Genomic DNA, 19,132 nt, shown 5'->3' with positions numbered 1-19,132 from the left:
GTCCTGTTTCCTGCATCCCTGGACACATGACACTGCCTCCTTTGGGTATTTCTTTAAGAATACGCTATCCACAGGTGGTTTGAGACAGTGGACTAGAGGCTCAGCGGAGGGTGACTTTCTAGGACCCAGGCGAGGCCAGGAGACCCTGGGGCTGGAGGGAGGAGGCACCCCATGGCACGCACACCCTCGTGCAGGGGTGGGGTGGGGTTGGAGACCTAGGCATGGAACCTGCTGGTCAGGCCCCCAGAGCTGGAGCCGGCAGGCCTGTGAGAGGCTCTCAGTTGAGTTCCCCGCTCAGTCCCTGGCCTCCCCCAGCCCCTGCTCTCCCGGCCTCCTCGTCCACCCCGCCCGAGGTCTTCTCTGGCCCCTGACCCTCCTCTGCCTTCCCCACCTCCTCTCTCCAGGCCTGCTTTAGGGCCTTATCCTGGACGCTGGCAGAGCAGAGAGTCAGGCCTGGAGGCAAGAACCAGCCTCAAGTCCCCCGAGCCCCCTCCTGGAGCCCCTCTTAGACCCAGCAGGTGCCAGGCTCCTGCCCTCAGAATTTGGGGTACAGAGGCTGATGGAGGGGCTGCCGGGCCCCAGCTTTGCACACAGACGCCAGCAAAATGCCCGAGAGTGGGTTAGCTCCAAATTCACTCTCCACCACCCCCCAAGCCCAGTCAGGACAAACACACGTGGTGTCATGAAGTTTCCCCTCCAAGCGAAGGTCTGAGTGACTATGACTGCTGGTGAGTGGGCCGGCCCAGGGCTAGGATTCCCTCAGCTCCTGCGGGGTCCTGGCCGGTGACTCCAGTAAAACTCCCCGCTGTCCCCACAGGCTGACCCTGGGTGTGTAACCCCCAATCCTGCCCCCCTGGGGTTGGAGGAACCCAGCACTGCCCAAGGGGCCCCCCTGACCCACCAGTCCCTCTCACGTCCACGTGCTGCTGCTTCTGCACAATGGGCTGGGGACACAGTGGTGACAAAAGCCGCACACCTGGCAGAGCACATGTCCACTGGGGTCAGTGGGGCTGGTTGTTCAGAGCCAGCCTGGTAGGCTGCTGTGAGACACAGAGGTCAGGAAAAGGCAAAAGGAAACATTGATCGACCCCCTCCCATGGGAGGCCCCTTCCTCGGCCGGTGCACCCCCACCGCGGGGTTTGGCGAAAGGTTGACTCGGTGCCGCTTTGACCGGAGCCTCAGCTAAGCCCTGTGAAGCAAAATGCCCCTGAAGCCACCTTCCCCCATGAGACCACCTCTCCCCAATGCTTGTCCTCTCTCCAGGGGACACTTCACCCCACACACTCCTGTCTCCTCCCCTGGACCTGCCTGGGGTCCCCGTGGGGTCCCCTGTGGCCGCCTGTGCCCTGTGGGGAGATCCTGCCCTTGGGATTCCCAGGTAGCCGTGCTGTCTCCCCTCCTTGCAGCTCTGGTCGGTGCCCCCAGCTGGTCCCCGGGGTCAGGGCCCTGGTGCAAACGAGGCAGCAGGTTCAGCGCGGCTACAGCTGCCTGTGGTGGGGTGGCAGATGTCCCCAGATTGCACTTTGTAAATCTTGACCTCCCTGAGTGAGGCTGAGGAAACGGTGAGGGAAGGGGTTGGGGGAGAGGAGGGACCACGGGACGCGTGCCGGCCACCTCCTCTGCTTGTCGTGATTGACGGAACTGTCCTGACATTTGGGGAACGTTCTAGAATTGTCATCCCCAGGCTTCGTGAGATTCTAGGTAGACCCTGCCTGGCTGCCATGGGAGGCCCTGTGAATTCCCCAGGATAGGAACCTACTGGTGGAGGTTGAGCAGAGCGCCCTGCCAGGGCTGGGAGGGACAGGGAAGTGGGGTGTAGGCAGCAGCCTCCCGTGTGCTCCACGTGCTGCTTCTGGGAGCCCTGGACCCCACGGGGCCGCTGGGCCAGTTGGCTGGTGCACAGCTCTCAGGGAAGAGCCCTGGCCCCGGCATCAAGCGTTCATCACGCGTGTGGGTGCCAGCAGCTGGGAGGCTGGGGCGGACGCCGGGGAGACTCGAAGGGGTCCCGACCTGGGCATGGTGATGGGGAGCGCGTGCTTGGGCTGGGAGGCTCGGGCAGGCGAGTGCGTGGCCGGGTCGCGCACTTCCCCACTGCCGCCAGGTGAGACGTGGTGATGGAGCTGTGGAAGCTAGGCCACTCGGTGGGGTACGTAACCCTCTGTGTTGCTGTCCAGCAGGGTGGAGAAGCGGAAGGTGACCGACCCGGTGGGCGCCCTTAAGGACAAGTACCTGCGGCCGTCCCCACTGCTCCTCCACCCCCAGGTAAGGCCCCAGCAGGGCCCCGAGGTCCGTCAGGCCAAGCCACACACCCCAGGCAGGCCTCCACTTCCCGTCCCTGCAGACCCACAGGTCACTGTGAGGCCGGAGAGGATGAGAAGGGCCAGGACAGGTGAGGAGGGAGGGTGGTTCTCAGAGGAGACGGCCCTGTGGGTCCGTCAGAGACAGCCCAGGCCTCCACTGCACAGGGGCGCCCACCGACCCATGACTCTGGTCTGGAAGCGGGGTGATCTTCCTTGGGGTGGCGGGAGGGCAGCAGCTTGGATGCAGTGAACCCAAGAGTTTTTAACGTAAGGAGGATAGGTCCGGGAGAGAGCCCGGGCGTGAGAGAGCAGGCAGGCCTTTCTGGTGCAGGGACTTGGGGGCACTTGAGGGAAAAGACCAGGGAGACAGGGCCTGCACACGGCGGGGACGGGGGGAGCCAGGACGGAAGCAGAGGGGCTGGCACCAAGAGCAGGGGTCCCGGGGGTGCTGGGCGGGAGAACCGCCCTCCCCAGGGCTGCAGACAGTGGCGAGGCCGCCTGTTAAGACCAGAGTCAGGGGTCTGGGAAAGAGAACCCCAAGTCTGGGCAGTGGCCGCAGACCCCGCCAAGCCAGCCAGCACTCCTGTGCCCTCCTGCACCCACCCCGGTTCATCCCCCCAGGGGTGGGTGCAGAGAGGCTGCAGCGTGGGGCCGAGCGGCAGAGCCACGACTCTCCCCGCTTCCCCGCCCCGACGCCCACCCTTCCTCACTGCTCGGGGCCCAGCCCTGTCCCCGGAGCCCTGGGCCTGACCTGGCCCTGCCGGGGATCCGGGGACTGCATGGTGGGACCGGCCTGGGCCCAGACTCCAGACCCACGCCTTGTTCTGCTCTGTGTTTCCCGCCTGGGACGCACCCCCCGTTTGTGGGACCTGCACCCTGCCTGGGCTCACAGCTAAACTTAGTACCTGCCATTGTCTTGCTGGGGCCTTGCAGTTTGGTTAAGAACTTCCCCTGATTTCCTCGGGACCGGCTGGAAAAAACCGGCAAGCCAGCCAGGCACATCCTGTGTTTGTGTTTGTGCCGGAGCTCAGCCGGGGGTATCTGATCAGGCTGGGCAGGCCGGGCCCACCCAGGCCTGAGGACGACCGGCCTGGCGGGGGACTGGCTGCCCATTGTCCCTGCTGCCCACTCCCCCCAGCCCTGCCACCCCCGCTGCCTGCCCGTGGGCCCAGAGCCAGGGGTGGGGGCTGGACAGAGGACTACTAAGTCACCTGGTTAAATGATCTGAGGTCAGTCCATCACTCGGACAGGAGAACTTGCGGCCTCTTACAAAGTCTGAGGGTCACCACTGTGCCTAGACGTCAGTCCGTGCAGTCAGCTGCCTGGTAGGACATGACAGGGCCTTCCATTCTGAGGTCTGACATGCAGGTGTGCAGCTCCTGGGGTGCAGGGTGAGGTGGTCCTGCTGAGTCACTGCGCTTAACCTCCCCAGGGCCCTGGGGAGTCTGGGGTGGTGGCGAGTCCCAGAGCCTCCTAAGGCTGTGGCTAAAACTGAGCCCCAGAGGCAGGCGGGCAGAGTGTGCGCAGGTCCCTGGGCCGTGGAGGGGCCAGTGGAAGGCTGGACAGCGGCTGAGGGGCAGGGCAGTTTCTGCCCGTCTTCTGTGGGCACGGGGAGGGCCACCCCAGCTGGAAGCATCTGATGGGGGAGCGTGCCCACCCCGGGGGTGGCGAGCCCCGACCCCTGCCGCCGGGTGGAGCTGACCAGGGCCCAGGCAGCCGCCCGGGGTCAAGGGAAAGGCCACACTTTCTGTTCCCTAACCCCTTTCTGGCATTTTATTGTAGCCAGTTATTTGCCAGCCTAAACCCTGAGGGACCCTGGGCGCAATGACAGCTCTTCCTTTTCTGGTCCCACCCCAGCCTGCCCCGGGGCCCGGCTTGCCAAGGGCTCTCTCGGGCAGAGAAGTGCAGCTGAGGCCCATGCTGCCCCGTCCCCTCTGCCGTCCGCAAGCCCCAAGGCCCCTGGGGCAGGCGCAGCCTGGGGTTCCGATCAGAGCCGTGCCCACCGGGTGGAGGTGACCGATGCCCCGAGAGAGCAGCTCCTTCCCCTCCCTAGGCGAGCCCTTGGCCCCTCCAGGAGCAGAGAGGCAGCCCCTTTGTCCACGTGGCCGTGTGCTGCGTCACCTTGGCTCCATCGCTCCCAGGCTCGGGTAGTGGGGTCTAGTCTGAGGCTGTTGGACTCCTTTTCGGCACTTTGCCTGCAATGACGGCCTGCTGCCACCAGGTGGTGGTGGTGCCTCAGGCGCCTGAGCCAAGTCCCACCCTGAGAGTCAGGAACTTTTTGACATTTCACAACTAAAAAAAAGGTAAAATTCTGTCTTTAACCCAAACTAGCCATCCAGCAGTGCTGGCCAGAGGCCCAGCCAGCAGCGCCCTCGAAGTAAGGGGCTGTGCGGTCTCCTGTGTCTCACCAACGGGGAGGCTGTCCAGTGGAAGCCAGGGGCAGCCCCCGCCCAGACCCGACTACGACGGGGCTCCGGGAGGGACAGGCGCGGGGCTGGCCGCAGAAGGGGAGGGCCCGCTCAGCGGCCGAGAGGAGGCCAGGAGACTGCTTCCGATGACCTCCCGGGCAGTCGTCCAGGGCCTCAGATGCCTGTGCGTGGGTCCACACGCGTCAGGAGAGGTGGCAGCTCGCGGAGAGTCCCACAGCCTCTCCCGCTCTCGCGCCGACAGATGTCTGCCATCGAGACCATGACGGAGAAGCTGGAGAGCTTCGCAGCCATGAAGGCGGACTCCGGCAGCTCCCTGCAGCCCCTCTCCCACCACCCCTTCAACTTCCGGTCCCCGCCCCCGACGCTCTCGGACCCCATCCTCAGGAAGGGCAAGGAGCGATACACGTGCAGGTGAGGCCCCGAGACCCTGGGGCAGCCACGCTGGCTGGTGGCCCTGCACTGCGGTCCCAGCCAGAGGGCGCAGCGTGCTAGCAGCAAATGGCCCGCTGTCCCCCGAGGTCACGCCTGGAAATATACATGTGCCCCCCACCAAGCTGAGCTCCTGTGAGGGCGAGAGAAGGTAGCCTTGGCCGGCCGGGTGGAACTCGGGCCGCCGGAGGCTGCAGGGTGCCGGTCAGTGTGTGACCAGAGCTCTGGGGGTGGGTGGGAAGACATGTCCGTCCCCTGCTGCGCAGGCCTGTGCGAGCCGGTCCTTGCCGGCTTGGCCAAGGCTGGGCTCCGGGCTGAGACACTCCGTGGGGCGGGGGCACAGCCCTGGGACAGGTCGGGACTGGCCACAGTCCTATCTGCCCAGCAGTGCGTGCCGGGCTTCCCTGTGAGCCTCCGCTGGGCTCCGGGGCTGAGGAGAGACTGAAATCCAGGATGTGCAACCAGGCCACCTACCCCCCAGGGGCATGAACTCGGGCCCCGGTCCCCAGCTGGGGGAGCGGTACCAGGAAGCGCCTGAGTCTCTGGCGGCACGCCTGTCTGACGGCACCCCTCCCCCCCACCGCAGGTACTGTGGCAAGATCTTCCCCCGCTCAGCAAACCTCACAAGGCACCTGAGGACGCACACAGGGGAGCAGCCGTACAGGTGGGAGCCGGCTCCGGGCCCCCCACCACCACTGCGGGAAGGGCGGCGGGTGGGAGACAGCGAGCTCGGGCCATGTCCTGGGTCCCTCCCTCCTGGCCCTAGAGCCATTCTGTGCCCTGGGATTCTGCAAAGATGAGGCTGACCCAGGGGACCCTCCCACCTGCCGCGGGGGCATTGACCAGAGCAGGGGGTTCAGGGCAAGGGGAGCGGAAGCCAGGCCGGGGGTGATCAGCTTCACCCGCACCCAGCCCAGCCACAGCCATCACTGACCTAACCCAGGGCAGGGACCAGGGCCGGCGCGTCAGGCAAAAATATGAGGGTGGGCCAGTCCCGGAGGAAAGGGGCTCTGTGTGAACGTGGGTGTCACGAGGGACTCGCCCATGTCCCCCGACCACTCTGGACAGAAGCGGGGTCTGCCCGCACCTCACTCCTCGGTGCCTGGGCTCCCGCCTGCAGAGATGCAGCCAGAGATGGGGGACTGAGAGCCACTGCATTTCGTGTTCACAACTAGTGATGGCGTCACTGTCTCAGTGACTCGGAGCCTGAGGCTCAGAGACGCCCCTGACTCGCCCAGGATCCCAGCACACATGACGCCGTGGCCCTTCACCTCAGTCTCTGAGGCCCTTGTGGGGCAGGAGGAGTTGAGGGCACCGCCCAGTAGGGCTGGGAGTCCCAGGAGACGGCGACCGAGAAGCACGTGGGGAAATGCTGGTTCCGGGCCGAGATAGCATCCTGGGGTGTGTCTGGTGGGCAGCAGCGTTGGGAGGCAGGGGTTTGGCGTGATTTCACGTTGGCAGCAAAAAATCCTTGTACTCCAGCCACACAGAGCTCAGAGTCACCCACTGACCCCAGAGACTGGGAGTGTCCCCTTCCCTGGGAAGGGCAGCCACATGGGACCCCTGCAGGTGTCACGTCCCCGTGCCCCACCCACCGACCATCACGAGCTGTGTTCTGTCCTGGCTGGATACACGTCACTTACCTGTTCTATGTTCAGTGCCCTCAGCCCGTCCCCGACACACAGCCCCTGCCCTTCCCCTCAAAAAGTGGCTTACAACTTAACCAAGGCTGGTGTGGCCCAGTTCCCTCCCCGAAAATGAGCCGTGAGTGTTTTCTGTAAGGAGAACTGACTTCTGGACAGTGTCGTGTGTGAGAACCCCCTGGGGGGACGGGGAGGGGTCAGGGCCGTGTTTATAGGATTTAATTATCATCTATTTCTTGTGCTTTTTCCAATCTCGTGAGAGTCGACTTGAGTAACCATTACTCTGAAAGTTTGCGTTGCAAATCCTGCCTTGATCTGGCTCGGGGCAGCCCTGCCGTGAGGGGTTGGGGGCGGTGGCTGCTGGTGACGTCACCGGGCTCCCTGGCTCGCTCTGGGAGTCAGAGGGGCCTGAGCTGGAGGAGGAAAATGTGCCCTTGGGTCCACAGAACCCGGTGCCGGCACAGGCCAGGCCCCCCAGGAAACGCTGATTAAAACTGCTTGCCCGGCGCCCACGCGTGTGCGCTGCGTGTGCGCTACTTGTGCGCCCTGAGAGGCCAGGCTGTGTGGGGCCCTCACAGGCAGGAGGGAGCAGGGCTCTTCGCGCGCTGTCCTGGGTGCTTGGACACTGGAATGTGCTTCCTTTTAAGTCCTGGCCTGAGATCATCTACAGTCCCTCAGGGTGTGTCTCAAAGCCCTGACGTGGGGAAAGAAAGACCCTTTAGTGCGATGGGTGCTTCCTAGAGGGGAGGTCAAACCTCCGGCCGGCGAGCCCACGGCCACCTGCTGACGGCTTCTCCCGGCTCACAGATCTTCGCGTGGACTGGGAACCATCTCTTCAAGCTCCAGCACGTAGGGCTTGTTGAGATGCGGGTGGAGAAATTTAGAAATTGGCCTGGGAGTGAGGCAGGCTGCTTCCTTCACCTGTCCTGGCAGCCGGGCTCAGAGGTCCCTGCAGGCTGCTGCCAGGGGACCTTGAGCCACACTCGACGCGGGTGCCCGTGGGCTGGCCGTGGGCTCCTGGTGGGACCTGGGGTTCTGGCTTAAGGATGCTGCCTCCCCACCTGCCGTTCATTTCCTTTTGGGCTCCCGTCCTGCTGCCTGAATTACGCCATAGCGCCCCAGCAAGTTCCCGTCACCATTGCCGTCGGGGCTACGAGTGGCACATACGTGTCCCTCCTTTGTTGGTTTTATGATCGGGGCTGGGTTTCACAGTCTCTTCTTTCTCCCTTTCCCGGCTTTCACAGTTCCCAAAAGACTTCTCCCTGTGATGGCAGGTATGGCCCCACTGGGTCCCGGGAGGACGCTGCCGCCCACCCGGGGCCGTGTCACCTTCCCCACACCCTGGCTGGCTTCCCCAGGATGGCGGAGACGCGGTCACGGCAAGGTCCCCGGGCCGGCCAGTCTGTGCTCTCTCATTCCTGTCGGAGCGCGACGGTGTGTGATTTTACACAGCACAGCCATAAATTTCACTAGCCACTTGTCAGCTTATTTACAACACAAATCCCAGCTGCTTGGAGAACCCTGCTCCCTCGCAGCCCTGGGCTCACCGCTCCCCTAAATTTCAAATGCATTTCCCTGGGCCATTTATTTAGATTAGAACCAGGAGAGGGCCAGATTCAGGACTCTGTGACCAAACTGAATGCATGGCTGCCCACCACCCCCTGGCCCCTGCCCGCCCCGCGGAGGTTGGAGAGGGAGCGCCAGGTCTGTGACCAAGCTCCTCTCCCAGCCCCGTTTCTGCACTCAGCATCCCCGTTGCTCCAAGTTCGCGCACAGCCGCTGGCAGAGCTGGCAGAAGGGTCCTGCGTTCCCAAAGAAACAGGAATGGCAGGCTCGGTGTGCACGCCCCCTGGATGAACGTTATCTCCCATGCTGACGCCCTGCTGCCCGCGCACACACGTGCGCACCAGAGCCCCCAGCCAGAGTCCTGCTGCCGTGGCCCAGCTGGACGCACGGCACGGGGGGTGCCCGCAGTGAGCTGTCCGGCCTGTGCTTGGACTCCTGCCGCCGGGGGGGCAGTGCCGTCTGTGGAGCTGCGGGTCCTCCGCACCCCATGTCCCCCTACACATCCCTCTGCTTCTTGCTTCTTGGTGCCGGTGTCGTCGGGCCCTCACTTTATAAAGCGGGGGAATCACCCTCTCTTTCCCGGACCTCAGGGCCTCCGATTGTGGTCGTGAAGGCCGTGCCCCGCACAGGCCCCACACCCAGGGGGACCTGCCCCGGGGCAGACTGTTCCCCGCGGCAGCTGCCCAGCAGTGAGCGCTTTGCTTCGATGAGCTCGGAACGTCCAGGCAGCATTCTGACAGACGCACCCGAAGCGTCTGGAGGCAGGCGCGTCTCTCTCCCATCTCCCAAGTTCGTGGTGCAGGCTGGCAGCGGGTGCCCCTGCGGAGACGCACAAAGATCACGTGGGCACATGGGGCTGGTGGTGCCCTCAGCCGCAGGGCGTCCGTGTGCAGGAGGCAGCCTGATGGGGCAGGGCCGAGAGCCCCCTGACCTTAGGGCAGTGGAGGATGCTGGAGACTCGAGGCAGCCCCACGCCCCTTCGTGGACTGGCAACTGAGGCCCCGAGGGAGACAGGGTCCGCCCGAGGACCGCTAAGAGGGGCCAGGACCAGGCCAGCCCTCCTCGCCCTCCCGGTGCCAGGATGGGGGTCTCTCTGCCGGGGAGTCTGGGCCCCTCCTTCCCGGGAAAACTGGCCCGGAGCATCTTTCCTGGTGCGCTGCTGCCCCCTTGAGGCTGCCAGGAGCGTGTCACCCTCTGCTCACAGACCATCAGGCCTCGGCCTCCGGCCTCCGCACTGGGGGACCCAGACAGCAGAGGGTGGGAGATGCTGAGAGAGGCTGGAGGGTCCCCCTGACGCACAGCTGGGGGCTCAGCCCCCAGAGCGTCCCCTCTGCCAGCGGGGAGCACATTCTGAAGCTGCCCAGCGCCCAGGAGTCGAGGGGGGCACCTGCTTCCTAGGGCTGCTTTGGCTGTGAGCCAGCGGCCTCAGGGGAACCGCGTGGGCAGGGGTCTCCGCCAGGCCTGGGGAGGGGTGCAGGGCCCAGGCCCCGCGGCCGGCCGGGTTCCTCTGAGCACCCGTGTCTTCCAGGTGTAAGTACTGCGACCGGTCCTTCAGCATCTCCTCCAACCTTCAGCGGCACGTCCGGAACATTCACAACAAGGAGAAGCCGTTCAAGTGCCACCTGTGCAACCGGTGCTTCGGGCAGCAGACCAACCTGGACCGGCACCTCAAGAAGCATGAGCACGAGCACGCACCAGGTGGGCTGGGGGGCGGGGCAGCGGGGGGCGGGGCGCCAGGTGGGCAGCGGGGCAGGGGAGGCAGAGGACGGAGGAGGGAGACACGCCAGTCCCGCAGGACAGCCCAGCATCGCCCCTCAACTCGTTTTCATCAAGGAGAATTCGTGCTCGCGGGTCTTCCTAAGAAGTGGGTTCCCTGGGAGCACCCCAAACACGCACCCTCCTCGCCCGGCTGACCACCCCACCCCCGTGTGCCCCGGAGGGAGGGGCTCCGCAGGGCGCACCTCCTCTGATGCTCCCGCACCCCGCAGTGAGCCAGCACTCCGGGGTCCTCACGAACCACCTGGGGACCGGCGCCTCCTCCCCCACCTCCGAGTCGGACAACCACGCACTTTTAGACGAGAAGGAAGACTCGTATTTCTCTGAAATCAGAAACTTCATCGCCAACAGCGAGATGAACCAAGCATCATCACGAACAGACAAACGGTAAGACGCCCCTCCTGGGGCCCGGGGGTACAGTCACGCCCAGACAGGTGCCCCCGCCTGGTGCTTGAGCGGGGGGGGGGGGGCCTGCAGAGGGCAGGCACACGCGCTCTGCAGCCCGCTCCACCCCCTCTGCCTCAGTCTCTCACCTGAGAGGGATCAGAACGAGCACCCTCGACCGGTGGTGTGTGTGGCGGTGTGTGTCACACGCTCGGTGCAGCGCCGGCACGGGGGCCGTTTAGGAAACAGCCCGGTTTGGCCTGGATGTTGACAGACGGGCGGCAGAACACCGGCCAGGTGAGGGCTGCTGCCAGGAGCTCTGCCACAGCCCTGAAACTTGAGAACATTCTCACTTCATCCGAGGCATGAAAGGTCCCTTAAGAGCACTGCCCCTTTAAACACACACACACACACACACACACACACACACACACACACACACACAACGGGAAAGTGAAGGACTTCATTAAGGGTGGAGGGTGTTGTGCATAACCTCCCTCCCAAGGCTCCGCTGACCCGAGAATCAGAGACGCCCAAACTCCGAGAGTCCTCAGGGATGTGCTCCCCTAATTCTGCGGACGGAAAGGAGGCCCAGAGAAGGCGGAGCCTTGCTCCAGCCTCACAGGCAGGCCCAGAGCCCAGAGCCAGGGCCCCCGCCGTCCCCTGGAGCTCGGGGCCCTCCCCACCCCCCAGACACCCTGCCTCCCCCAGGACGGCTGCATCTCCCGCTCACGGGTTCTCCCGGGGGCAGAGCAGGGCACTGGGAAGACCTGTCCGATCGACAGACAGATGTGGTACCTGGACTGTTCCTGGCTCTTCTAAGCCCTAAATCCGTGCCCTGAGAGGGGAGGCCTCATCTGACCCCCAGGTCAGAGGCGGGGTCGGTGGGAGAGGCTGGCATGGGCTGTGCCTCCCAGAGCCCCACCCTGCTGGGCAGCGGAGATCTGGATCCCGGAGCAGCCTCCTGCTCTGCAGCCCTGCCCATCCTCCTCAGCCCTGTGGCTCCACCCGAGAGCTGTCCGTTGTTAGCCCAGTACAGACCTGAGCACCCGGGGCCAGGCCTCACTGAAGCCCACGGCCAGGCCACGAGGCACATCCCGCTTATTAAAGGCCGTCCCCTGGACTGTGGCTTCCTGCCCCCAGCAAAGCCAGAGGAGACCCAACAAGGATGTGGTGGGGGCGTCCTCCGTGGGGCAGGGGGAGCACCGGAAGGGCTCCCACGCCCTGGGCTCAGGTGGCAGGCCCAGCTCTCAGCCACCAGGAGGACACTCCAGGAGAGCCACCAGGACAGAGGCGCGTCCTTGGGAGGGGAAAGGGGTGGTACCACCCCAACCCGGGGAGCAGAGCATCTCAAGCAGGGCCCCCGGGGTGTGGGGCAGCAAGTTCGGCTCAGACACAGCAGGCTGGCCCCTGCCACCCAGACAGCCTGGAGCAGAGCTGGGCCACAAGCCCCGGCTCCCAGATGGCCCGTCCTGGCTCATCCCGGGAGTTGGGAGCCCCCTGCAGGTGCCGCCACATCGTGATGGGAACCACGGTCACAGTTGACATCTGTCCACTAATGTGCATAAGTGGTAGGATATTGAGAGTTCTGTTTGGGGCCAGTGTTAACGTTATCTGGTTCTCATCCAGAGCTAGAGAATTCAGGGTCTGCCAGGCTTCCTGGCCCCACACAGGCATAAACTTCTGGGCTGAATCGTACCCCCAGAATTCCCACGTTGAAGTCCCAACCTCCAGCACCTCCGTGTGTGACCTTATTTGGAAAGAGGGTCTCTGCAAAACTCATAAGTTAAGATGAGGTTTTACTGGAGTCAGGTGGCCCATATCCGATAGGACCAATGTCCTTATAAAAAGGGGAACTCTAGACACAGACATGCACCCCGGGAGATGCCACGTGAAGGTGAAGCTGAGGTCAGGGGATGCGTCTACAAGCCAAGGAAGCCCAAGGGTGGCCACAAACCACCAGAGTCTTGGGAGAGGCCTGGGAGGGCTTCTGTCCCCCAGGCCCCGAGGGAACCAGCCCTGTGACGCCTGGACCTCAGACGTCTAGACTCCAGGCCTGTTTGAGCTGTGATGCTTTGTGATGGTGGCCCTGGGGACACCCCCGCATCCGAGCAGCTGTTTGGAGGCCTGGCAGTCACCCTGTGTCCTCTCTGTCTGCACCTGTCTCCAGCCAGACCTCTATTCTGTGCCCCCAACCCCAGCCACTGAGCACTGGTGCTGGACGCAGGCCTCCTACGGATGAGCAGACCCTCTGTGCGGGTGGGGCTGGGAGCACAGAGACTCCCTGCTCCCACAGAGGGCTGACCCGCGCAGCAGCCACACACACGACTCCGAACATGACCGGAGCCCCGTCTGCCTGGGCTCCCCACCTGTGCTGTTCATCAGCCCTCAGCGTGGGGGCTGTTCTCAGGTCGCCCAGAGGGCGTGGGCTCCGAAAAGGCAAGGCCCTGCCCAAGGGGGCCCTATCGAGACCCAGGAACGGAAGCCAGACCCGGCCCCGTGGGCCTCACCCCTGTGGACGGGCGTGTGCCCAGTGACCAGCACGGGCGCCCAGCGACGCAGGAAGCAGGGCGGGCTTCTGCTCGTCCTGGAGGGCGGGAGGACTGTCGGCGTCCATACACTCCCCCGTGGAGAAGCAGGAAGCAAAGGCCAGGCGGCTGAGAGCAGGGCCGTCGGGGTCTCCCCAGCCCCGGTCCTCCCCTGTGTTTGGAGGCAGCGATCACTGAGAGAGGATGCCCCCCCTTATCCCGATGACCCGAGCAGGGCCTTCAGTCTCCCCGACAGCAGTGGGCTAATTCCTGCGGGCCGTGGGAGGTCCAGGAAGGAGCGGGTCTGGGACTCAGAGCTCGGACTCAGTAAGCGTGAGCCTCGCCCTCCCCATCCCCTCCACCCACCTGCCCAGGCAGCTTCAGGCCCAGCCCACCTTTGGCCACGGCACCTGGTCCCAGGCTTGCAGACGAATCAGACGAACCCCAGTGACGTTTCCTGAGAGGACTGCACCCTCCCTCCCACTCTCTGCTTGTCTTTCCCTTTCAATACAAGGACCCAGAGTCAGAAAGGCTCTCCCGGCTGCAGTGACCCCACGGGAGATGAGGTGGGGTCTGGGCTGCAGGGGACACTCCCCCAGCCTCTGAAGCACACTCATCCTGGCGGCTTCCACTGCTGACAATGGCCCAGCCCTGGATGTCCAGAACCCTCGACCCCAGACATTCCATCTGCAGAGGGTCCCTCGCCTGGGGCCGCCCCGTCCTCACACCCTCACGGCGGGCGGGGGGCAGCAAGCACCCGTCAGGGCTGGGCTGGCAAACCTCCTGTGCTCCTCGTGCGGGGTCCGACCCGAGCGCCCGCGCCCAGGGCCCCCTTCCCCACAGGCGGGCCGTGACTTCCTTCCCCAAGCCCCTGAACAGGCCGTGTTCACGCTGCCGAGCGGTCCGTGCTCTGCCTCCAGCAGGCTCCCTTCTCTCCCTGAACCACAAGGATGGCGGCTGAGGCCAAGGGCGGAAACCAGCCGCTCCAGACCGCAGCTCTGCGGGCTTAGTGACCGGGAAGGCAGGCTCTCTTCGAAGGCAGCGGGAAGGCCGTCGGGTGGAGGGCAGTGGAGTTCAAACCACCTGAAGCCACGCCGCTGGCCTCTGGGGTCTGCAGCCAACTCCCTCCCGTGTCACTTCAGGCCGGAGGTCCAGGACCTGGACGGCGCCTCCCAGTGCCCGGGCCTGGCCCGCGGGAAGCCGGGGGACGTGGAAGAGGAGGAGGAGGAGGACCTGGAGGAGGATGACGAGGAGAGCCTGGCCGGGAAGTCTCAGGACGACACCGTGTCCCCCACGCCCGAGCCCCAGGGCGCCTACGAGGACGAGGAGGACGAGGAGCCGCCCGCCCCCCTGGCTGTGGGCTTCGATCACACCCGAAGGTGGGCACCGGCCTCTGCGGGCCTCGCATGCTGGGCGCCCCCGGCAGGGAGGGGCCGAGCATCCCGGGGGCGACCTCCGTCGGGAGCCCGCCGTCCTCCAGATGGGCTTGCCCGCCCTCGCAGCGGGCATTTCTGCCGCAGGGACCTCTGTGTGCGGCCAGGGTGAGGCCAGGCCCGAGGAGAGGGGTCAGGGCCCAGCCCCCCACACTCTCACACACACGTGCACACGCATGCACACTTACCCAGGCCTGGAAGCAGAGCCGGGGAGGGGAAGGCTGAGAGGGCTCTGGTCCTAGACCCGCGGCCCCTGCGGAAGACCTGCCCGTCAGGCCAGTGCTGTGACCTCTGGCCTCCTGCAGGCTGTGTGGGGTAGGGGCTGAGCCACCCCTAGTTTTGGGGGTTGGTGGGCCAGAGCCTCTTCCTTCATGTCCTGACTGCTCGCCACCTACCTCTGGCACCAGGGATGCTACCAGCACCCCCCTGCGGGAGGGGGTGGGCGTAGATCCAGGAGGCCCTCCGGAGATGGTCCGCTTCCTTGCACCCATGGGTCCTGGGAGAGGGAGCCCCGGGCTCCTCCAGAGCCACCCAGATTCTGTGGACCCGAGGCCCTCCTCCCATCCTCCATCCCCGGAGACCCGGGTGCCCTGCCTGCCGCTTGCAGTGTGTGTGCACGCACTCACCTCCTCCTGCCCTCCATCTGTGGCTCCTGCATCGTGTGACTTCTGTCCAGGTGTCCGTGTGTCCGTGTGTCTGTCTCCCTGTGCATGTGGCTCTTGGAGTTGCTGTGGCGTGCATGCAGGCACAGTGCCAGCCATGGGGCGTCGGAGAGGTGGCCAGAGGCCGGGCCAGCTAACGGCAGGCCCCCTCCCGGTCCTTGGTGCAGGTGTGCTGAGGAGCCACCAGGCGGCCTGTTAGCTTTGGAGCCGATGCCGACTTTTGGGAAGGGGCTGGATCTCCGCAGAGCAGCTGAGGAAGCATTTGAAGTTAAAGATGTGCTTAATTCCACTCTAGATTCTGAGGCTTTAAAACAGACCCTGTACAGGCAGGCTAAGAACCAGGTAGGTACCCGCCAGAGCCCACCCCCATCCCCTTTCCCAGGCTGGACGGCAGGCGCCAGCCGCGCCGCCTCCACCAGGGACAGCCCGCTTCTCACTGTGGCCGTCCCATGCCTGCCTGGGGGACTCCCAGGACCCACCGTGGCCCTCCTGTGCCCATCGCATCAGCTAGAGAGACCCCAAGTGACCCCAGTGTCCCGCAAACGGGCAGGGCAGGGAGAGGTCGAGGGCAGATGAGTACAAGCCGGACCCTCACCTGGGAGCCCCCCCCCCCACTGCAGTGTTCACGGACACATGGGTCACTGTGCTCACGCCCCCGGCGGGAGGTGCCCGCCAGCAGGTGTCCTGCCCTCGCGGCTGCAACGGCCTCCCTCCACCTCTGACCCGAGCAAGAGTGATGGCAGGCCAGGGGTTTCCTGGGGGATACTGCCCCGTGCGGGGTCACCGATTCCAAGCAGGAGCTGTGAGCGGGTCGGCGGGGCAACGGGCTGGCCCGGCACGTCTCACCCCGGCCCCTCGGTGTAGGTTCCGCAGGACCTGCCTCCTGCTTGTCCCCAGTCGGGGGGGCGGGGGTTTCACTCAACCACCTGCAGCCCACCCGAGTCTCAGCGAAACCGTCTGTGTGTCTGTCTTTGTCTTCTTACTAATCCTGTCCGGAGTGTTAACGTGGGTGGGCTTGGTCTGCCCCTGCCTGCTCTGAGCAGCCGGCGTTCCGTCCACTCACACCCTGCGGACGAAGCCGGGCTCCAGGCGGCTTCCCCGAAATAGCTTTGTGCTGTCACTGTGGTAGTCCAAGCGGGACAGGCCCCACCAGGCAGGGCCTGAGCCTCGCTGACGAGGGTCTAGCAGTCCCCAGTCCCTCCAAAGAGCAGGGTGAATCCGTGCTGATCACGGGGGTGGGGAAGTTTCTGCAAAGGAGGGTGTGGCCCCGAGAGGCTGAGGGAGCCCCTGCACAAGGTCCCTGGCCATCCGGGCGTCTTGGCGCCCTCTGCACAGGGGCCCAGGGGAGGTCCTGCTTTTGCCCAGCCCTCCCACCGCCAATGCCTCCTCTGTGGGCCGGCCCCGCGCCCTGCCCTCACCGCACGTCTGGATCTGAGGCCAGTCGGAGGGTGTGGGAGGCCGGGAGGGGCGAGGATGCAGCAGCCTGGGCCTGCAGGGCCCTGGCCCACGCCGCTCACAGCCTGTCCTGTCTGCACCCTCGTCCTCTCCCCGCCAGGCGTACGCAATGATGCTGTCGCTCTCGGAGGACACGTCTCTCCACGCCTCCTCCCAGAGCCCTCTGGACGCTTGGCTGAACATCACAGGAGCCACACCGGAGTCTGGAGCCTTTAACCCCATCAACCACCTCTGACCGACCCAGAAGGGGCTGGGGTCAGAGTCCAGGCAAGGCCACCACGGGCCCCCAACATCCCAACAGGAATCCCAGCTGTGGAAGATGGAGGCGAGGGCCTGGGAGCCGGTGCGGCCCGGGGCCAAGTGGCCACTCCTCAGCACCTGTCCCCCCACCACAGTTCAGCTCGAACTTCTCCAGTGAAAACCCAGAACCCGGACATCCTTGGAAGGCTTCAGCTTCTCCAGGAACTGGCGCTGAGGACAGCGGCACCCAAGGTGGCACAGCACAGGCCCATCGGGGCTCAGCGCAGGGGAGCTGCTCGTGGAGTCCACCCAGGGGCGAGGGCGGGATCCGAGTCCCGAACTGAAGCCAGTGGCCACCCTGGGCGCCCGCGTGGAGTCCCGGGAGGGAAGGGGCAGCTGGGTGTGCTCTGCAGAGGGAGTCGCCAGATGGTTTTTATAGTGAAAATGACCAGAACGGCCCTTTTGGTAATCTTATTGATGACAGAGTCTATTTAAGCATGTGGTTTTAAAAATAGACAGTATTTTTAAAAGAAAAAAATCACAAAGTGACTTGGAAATTGTTTTTTAAAAGTAATTTTGCATTGCTTTGAAATCTCAGCTTATTTGCAGACCCAGACCTGCCTGAGAAGCAGCACAGTGTTGGGAGGTGTTCTTTGTAGATGATGGAGACATTTTCTATCCCCGACCCTGTTTGTAAAGCCAAGGAGACGCAGGGCGCCCCCAGGCAGCACTGAGGGGGCGGGCCCACTCCTGCGAGCGGGTTCAGACTGTGCCCGGAAATCTTGGGTAGGGTGTCCTGGGCCGGCCCGAGGCTGGGGCTCGGAGATGTGCCTGTCAGTGTGTGACACGTGGTTCGTGCCCGTGGCCCCCACCAAGGCCCCCCAATTGTCTGGGGAAGGTCAGAGTGGGGGCTCGGTCCCCAGGGCAGAGGGGTCGGTGCCGCCGAGCCTGCAGCCACTTTCGGATCTGCACCCCCGCCCTCACCCACCCCCACCAGATGGACGGCGGAAGGAAGTGGGCATCCCGGGGGCCGCTGCGGGGCACACTCCCGTGGCTCCCCTGCTCCAGGCGGCCGAGCTCTGCGTGCACCTGAGACCCCGGCTCCAGGACACGACTGCCGCCTCGCTCCTTGTGTGGGTTCCTGGCGGGCGGGACCCGGCTCCAGAACGAAGGGCATCCAGACACGACCCGCCGCAAAGAGCAAGGACAGCGCAGCGCCGGCGCCTCCCCGGGGACCGGCTGCTTCTCCACTCGGATGGGCTTTAAATTATTCCCCTAGGGGCCAATTTCGAAGAGTAGTGTTTTTTCCCTGATGGAATTTACCTTAATCTGTATATAACTTGTAATTTTTTCTAATTAATTTCTTTTCTTATTTTATTTTTTCCTTAACAGTATTTTGGCATTAGACGTTCTTATTGTGAAGAAATGTTAATATAAGGATCTAGTGAAGGACCAAACCCTTGTAATAAGGTTGTGTGCTGTGTGATCCGTAACCAGGGGGCGGGGCGACTTTAATGTGCCAAATACCCCGCGTGCCCCCCCGCAGCGAAACCTGCCGCCCCTGCCGCCCCTGCCGCCCGTTTTCCAGACAATCACGTGTTTTTGTTAAATTTGAGTTTCAGTTGCATTTGCATTTAAGACAAGTGTTCTATTTATTTCTTTTAATGTTTGCAAGAAAAAAGAAGGGCGTCCCAACAAGAATAGAAAATAATTTGCCCAAGTTGCCCTTAAAAAAAGAGTGTGAAAATGCAAATGGTTGTGGTGCAGCCACGCGTCCGGTCGCTCCGCCGGGCCAAGACAATCGTCCACCTGGGCCCGGGGAGGTCAGGCTCATTGCGGAGACCTGCGGTGGGAGGTCCCAGAGGGCAGCAGGTACAGACCTGCGGAGCCCATGGGGGAGAGCTTCGGCCTTCCCCAAATCCAATCAAGGGAACAGACTGAGAGCCCCGTGCGCCTGGGCGCAGGCTGGAAAGTCGCCCTCGGGGCGGCTGGAGAAGCTGCTTGTGGAGAAGCTGGCCGTGAGGCCGCCCCCGTGAGGATTCGCAAACACAGCTGCTCACACCCCCCCCCCAGAAGCGTCCTCGACCCTGCCCGCCCCGGCCGGACCCGCCTGGTGTGTGCGAGTCCCTAGTTCCCCCTGATGGGGCTGGGACCCCTTTGAAAAGCCCACCTCGGACACCGAACCCCCGTTCTGTACCCCCAAATTATATGCTTCTTCTGCTCAAGAGTAAGGCGTGTGCTTCTTTTGCGACATGACTCTGTCCAAAACGGGACGTTCGGGCCAGCG

The 19,132-nt window shown here is 64.2% G+C and overlaps 1 protein-coding gene across 3 annotated transcripts in view; it reads left to right on the top strand.

The window, feature by feature from the left end:
* PRDM16 (PR/SET domain 16) overlaps positions 1-18,314 on the top strand; it is a 309,180-nt gene extending 290,866 nt beyond the window's left edge. The window contains exons 10-17 of one of the 3 annotated variants that reach the window (XM_064494153.1): positions 2,178-2,262; positions 4,971-5,140; positions 5,745-5,822; positions 9,896-10,065; positions 10,356-10,530; positions 14,198-14,434; positions 15,318-15,492; positions 16,706-18,314. In XM_064494153.1, the coding sequence (XP_064350223.1) occupies positions 2,178-2,262; positions 4,971-5,140; positions 5,745-5,822; positions 9,896-10,065; positions 10,356-10,530; positions 14,198-14,434; positions 15,318-15,492; positions 16,706-16,840 (1,225 nt within the window). In that variant the 3' untranslated portion in view covers positions 16,841-18,314. Of the gene's footprint in view, positions 1-2,174; positions 2,263-4,970; positions 5,141-5,744; positions 5,823-9,895; positions 10,066-10,355; positions 10,531-14,197; positions 14,435-15,317; positions 15,493-16,705 lie in introns of all 3 variants that reach the window. The other 2 variants (XM_031463865.2, XM_064494154.1) reach the window with 2 other exon arrangements.
* Positions 18,315-19,132: the final 818 nt, after the last annotated feature.

Source organism: Camelus dromedarius, chromosome 14, assembly GCF_036321535.1.
Source record: "Camelus dromedarius isolate mCamDro1 chromosome 14, mCamDro1.pat, whole genome shotgun sequence".
In the NCBI taxonomy this organism is placed as follows: Eukaryota; Metazoa; Chordata; class Mammalia; order Artiodactyla; family Camelidae; genus Camelus; species Camelus dromedarius.
The sequence above is the reverse complement of the archived record's forward strand: the minus strand, read 5'-3'. Positions and strand labels throughout refer to the sequence as shown.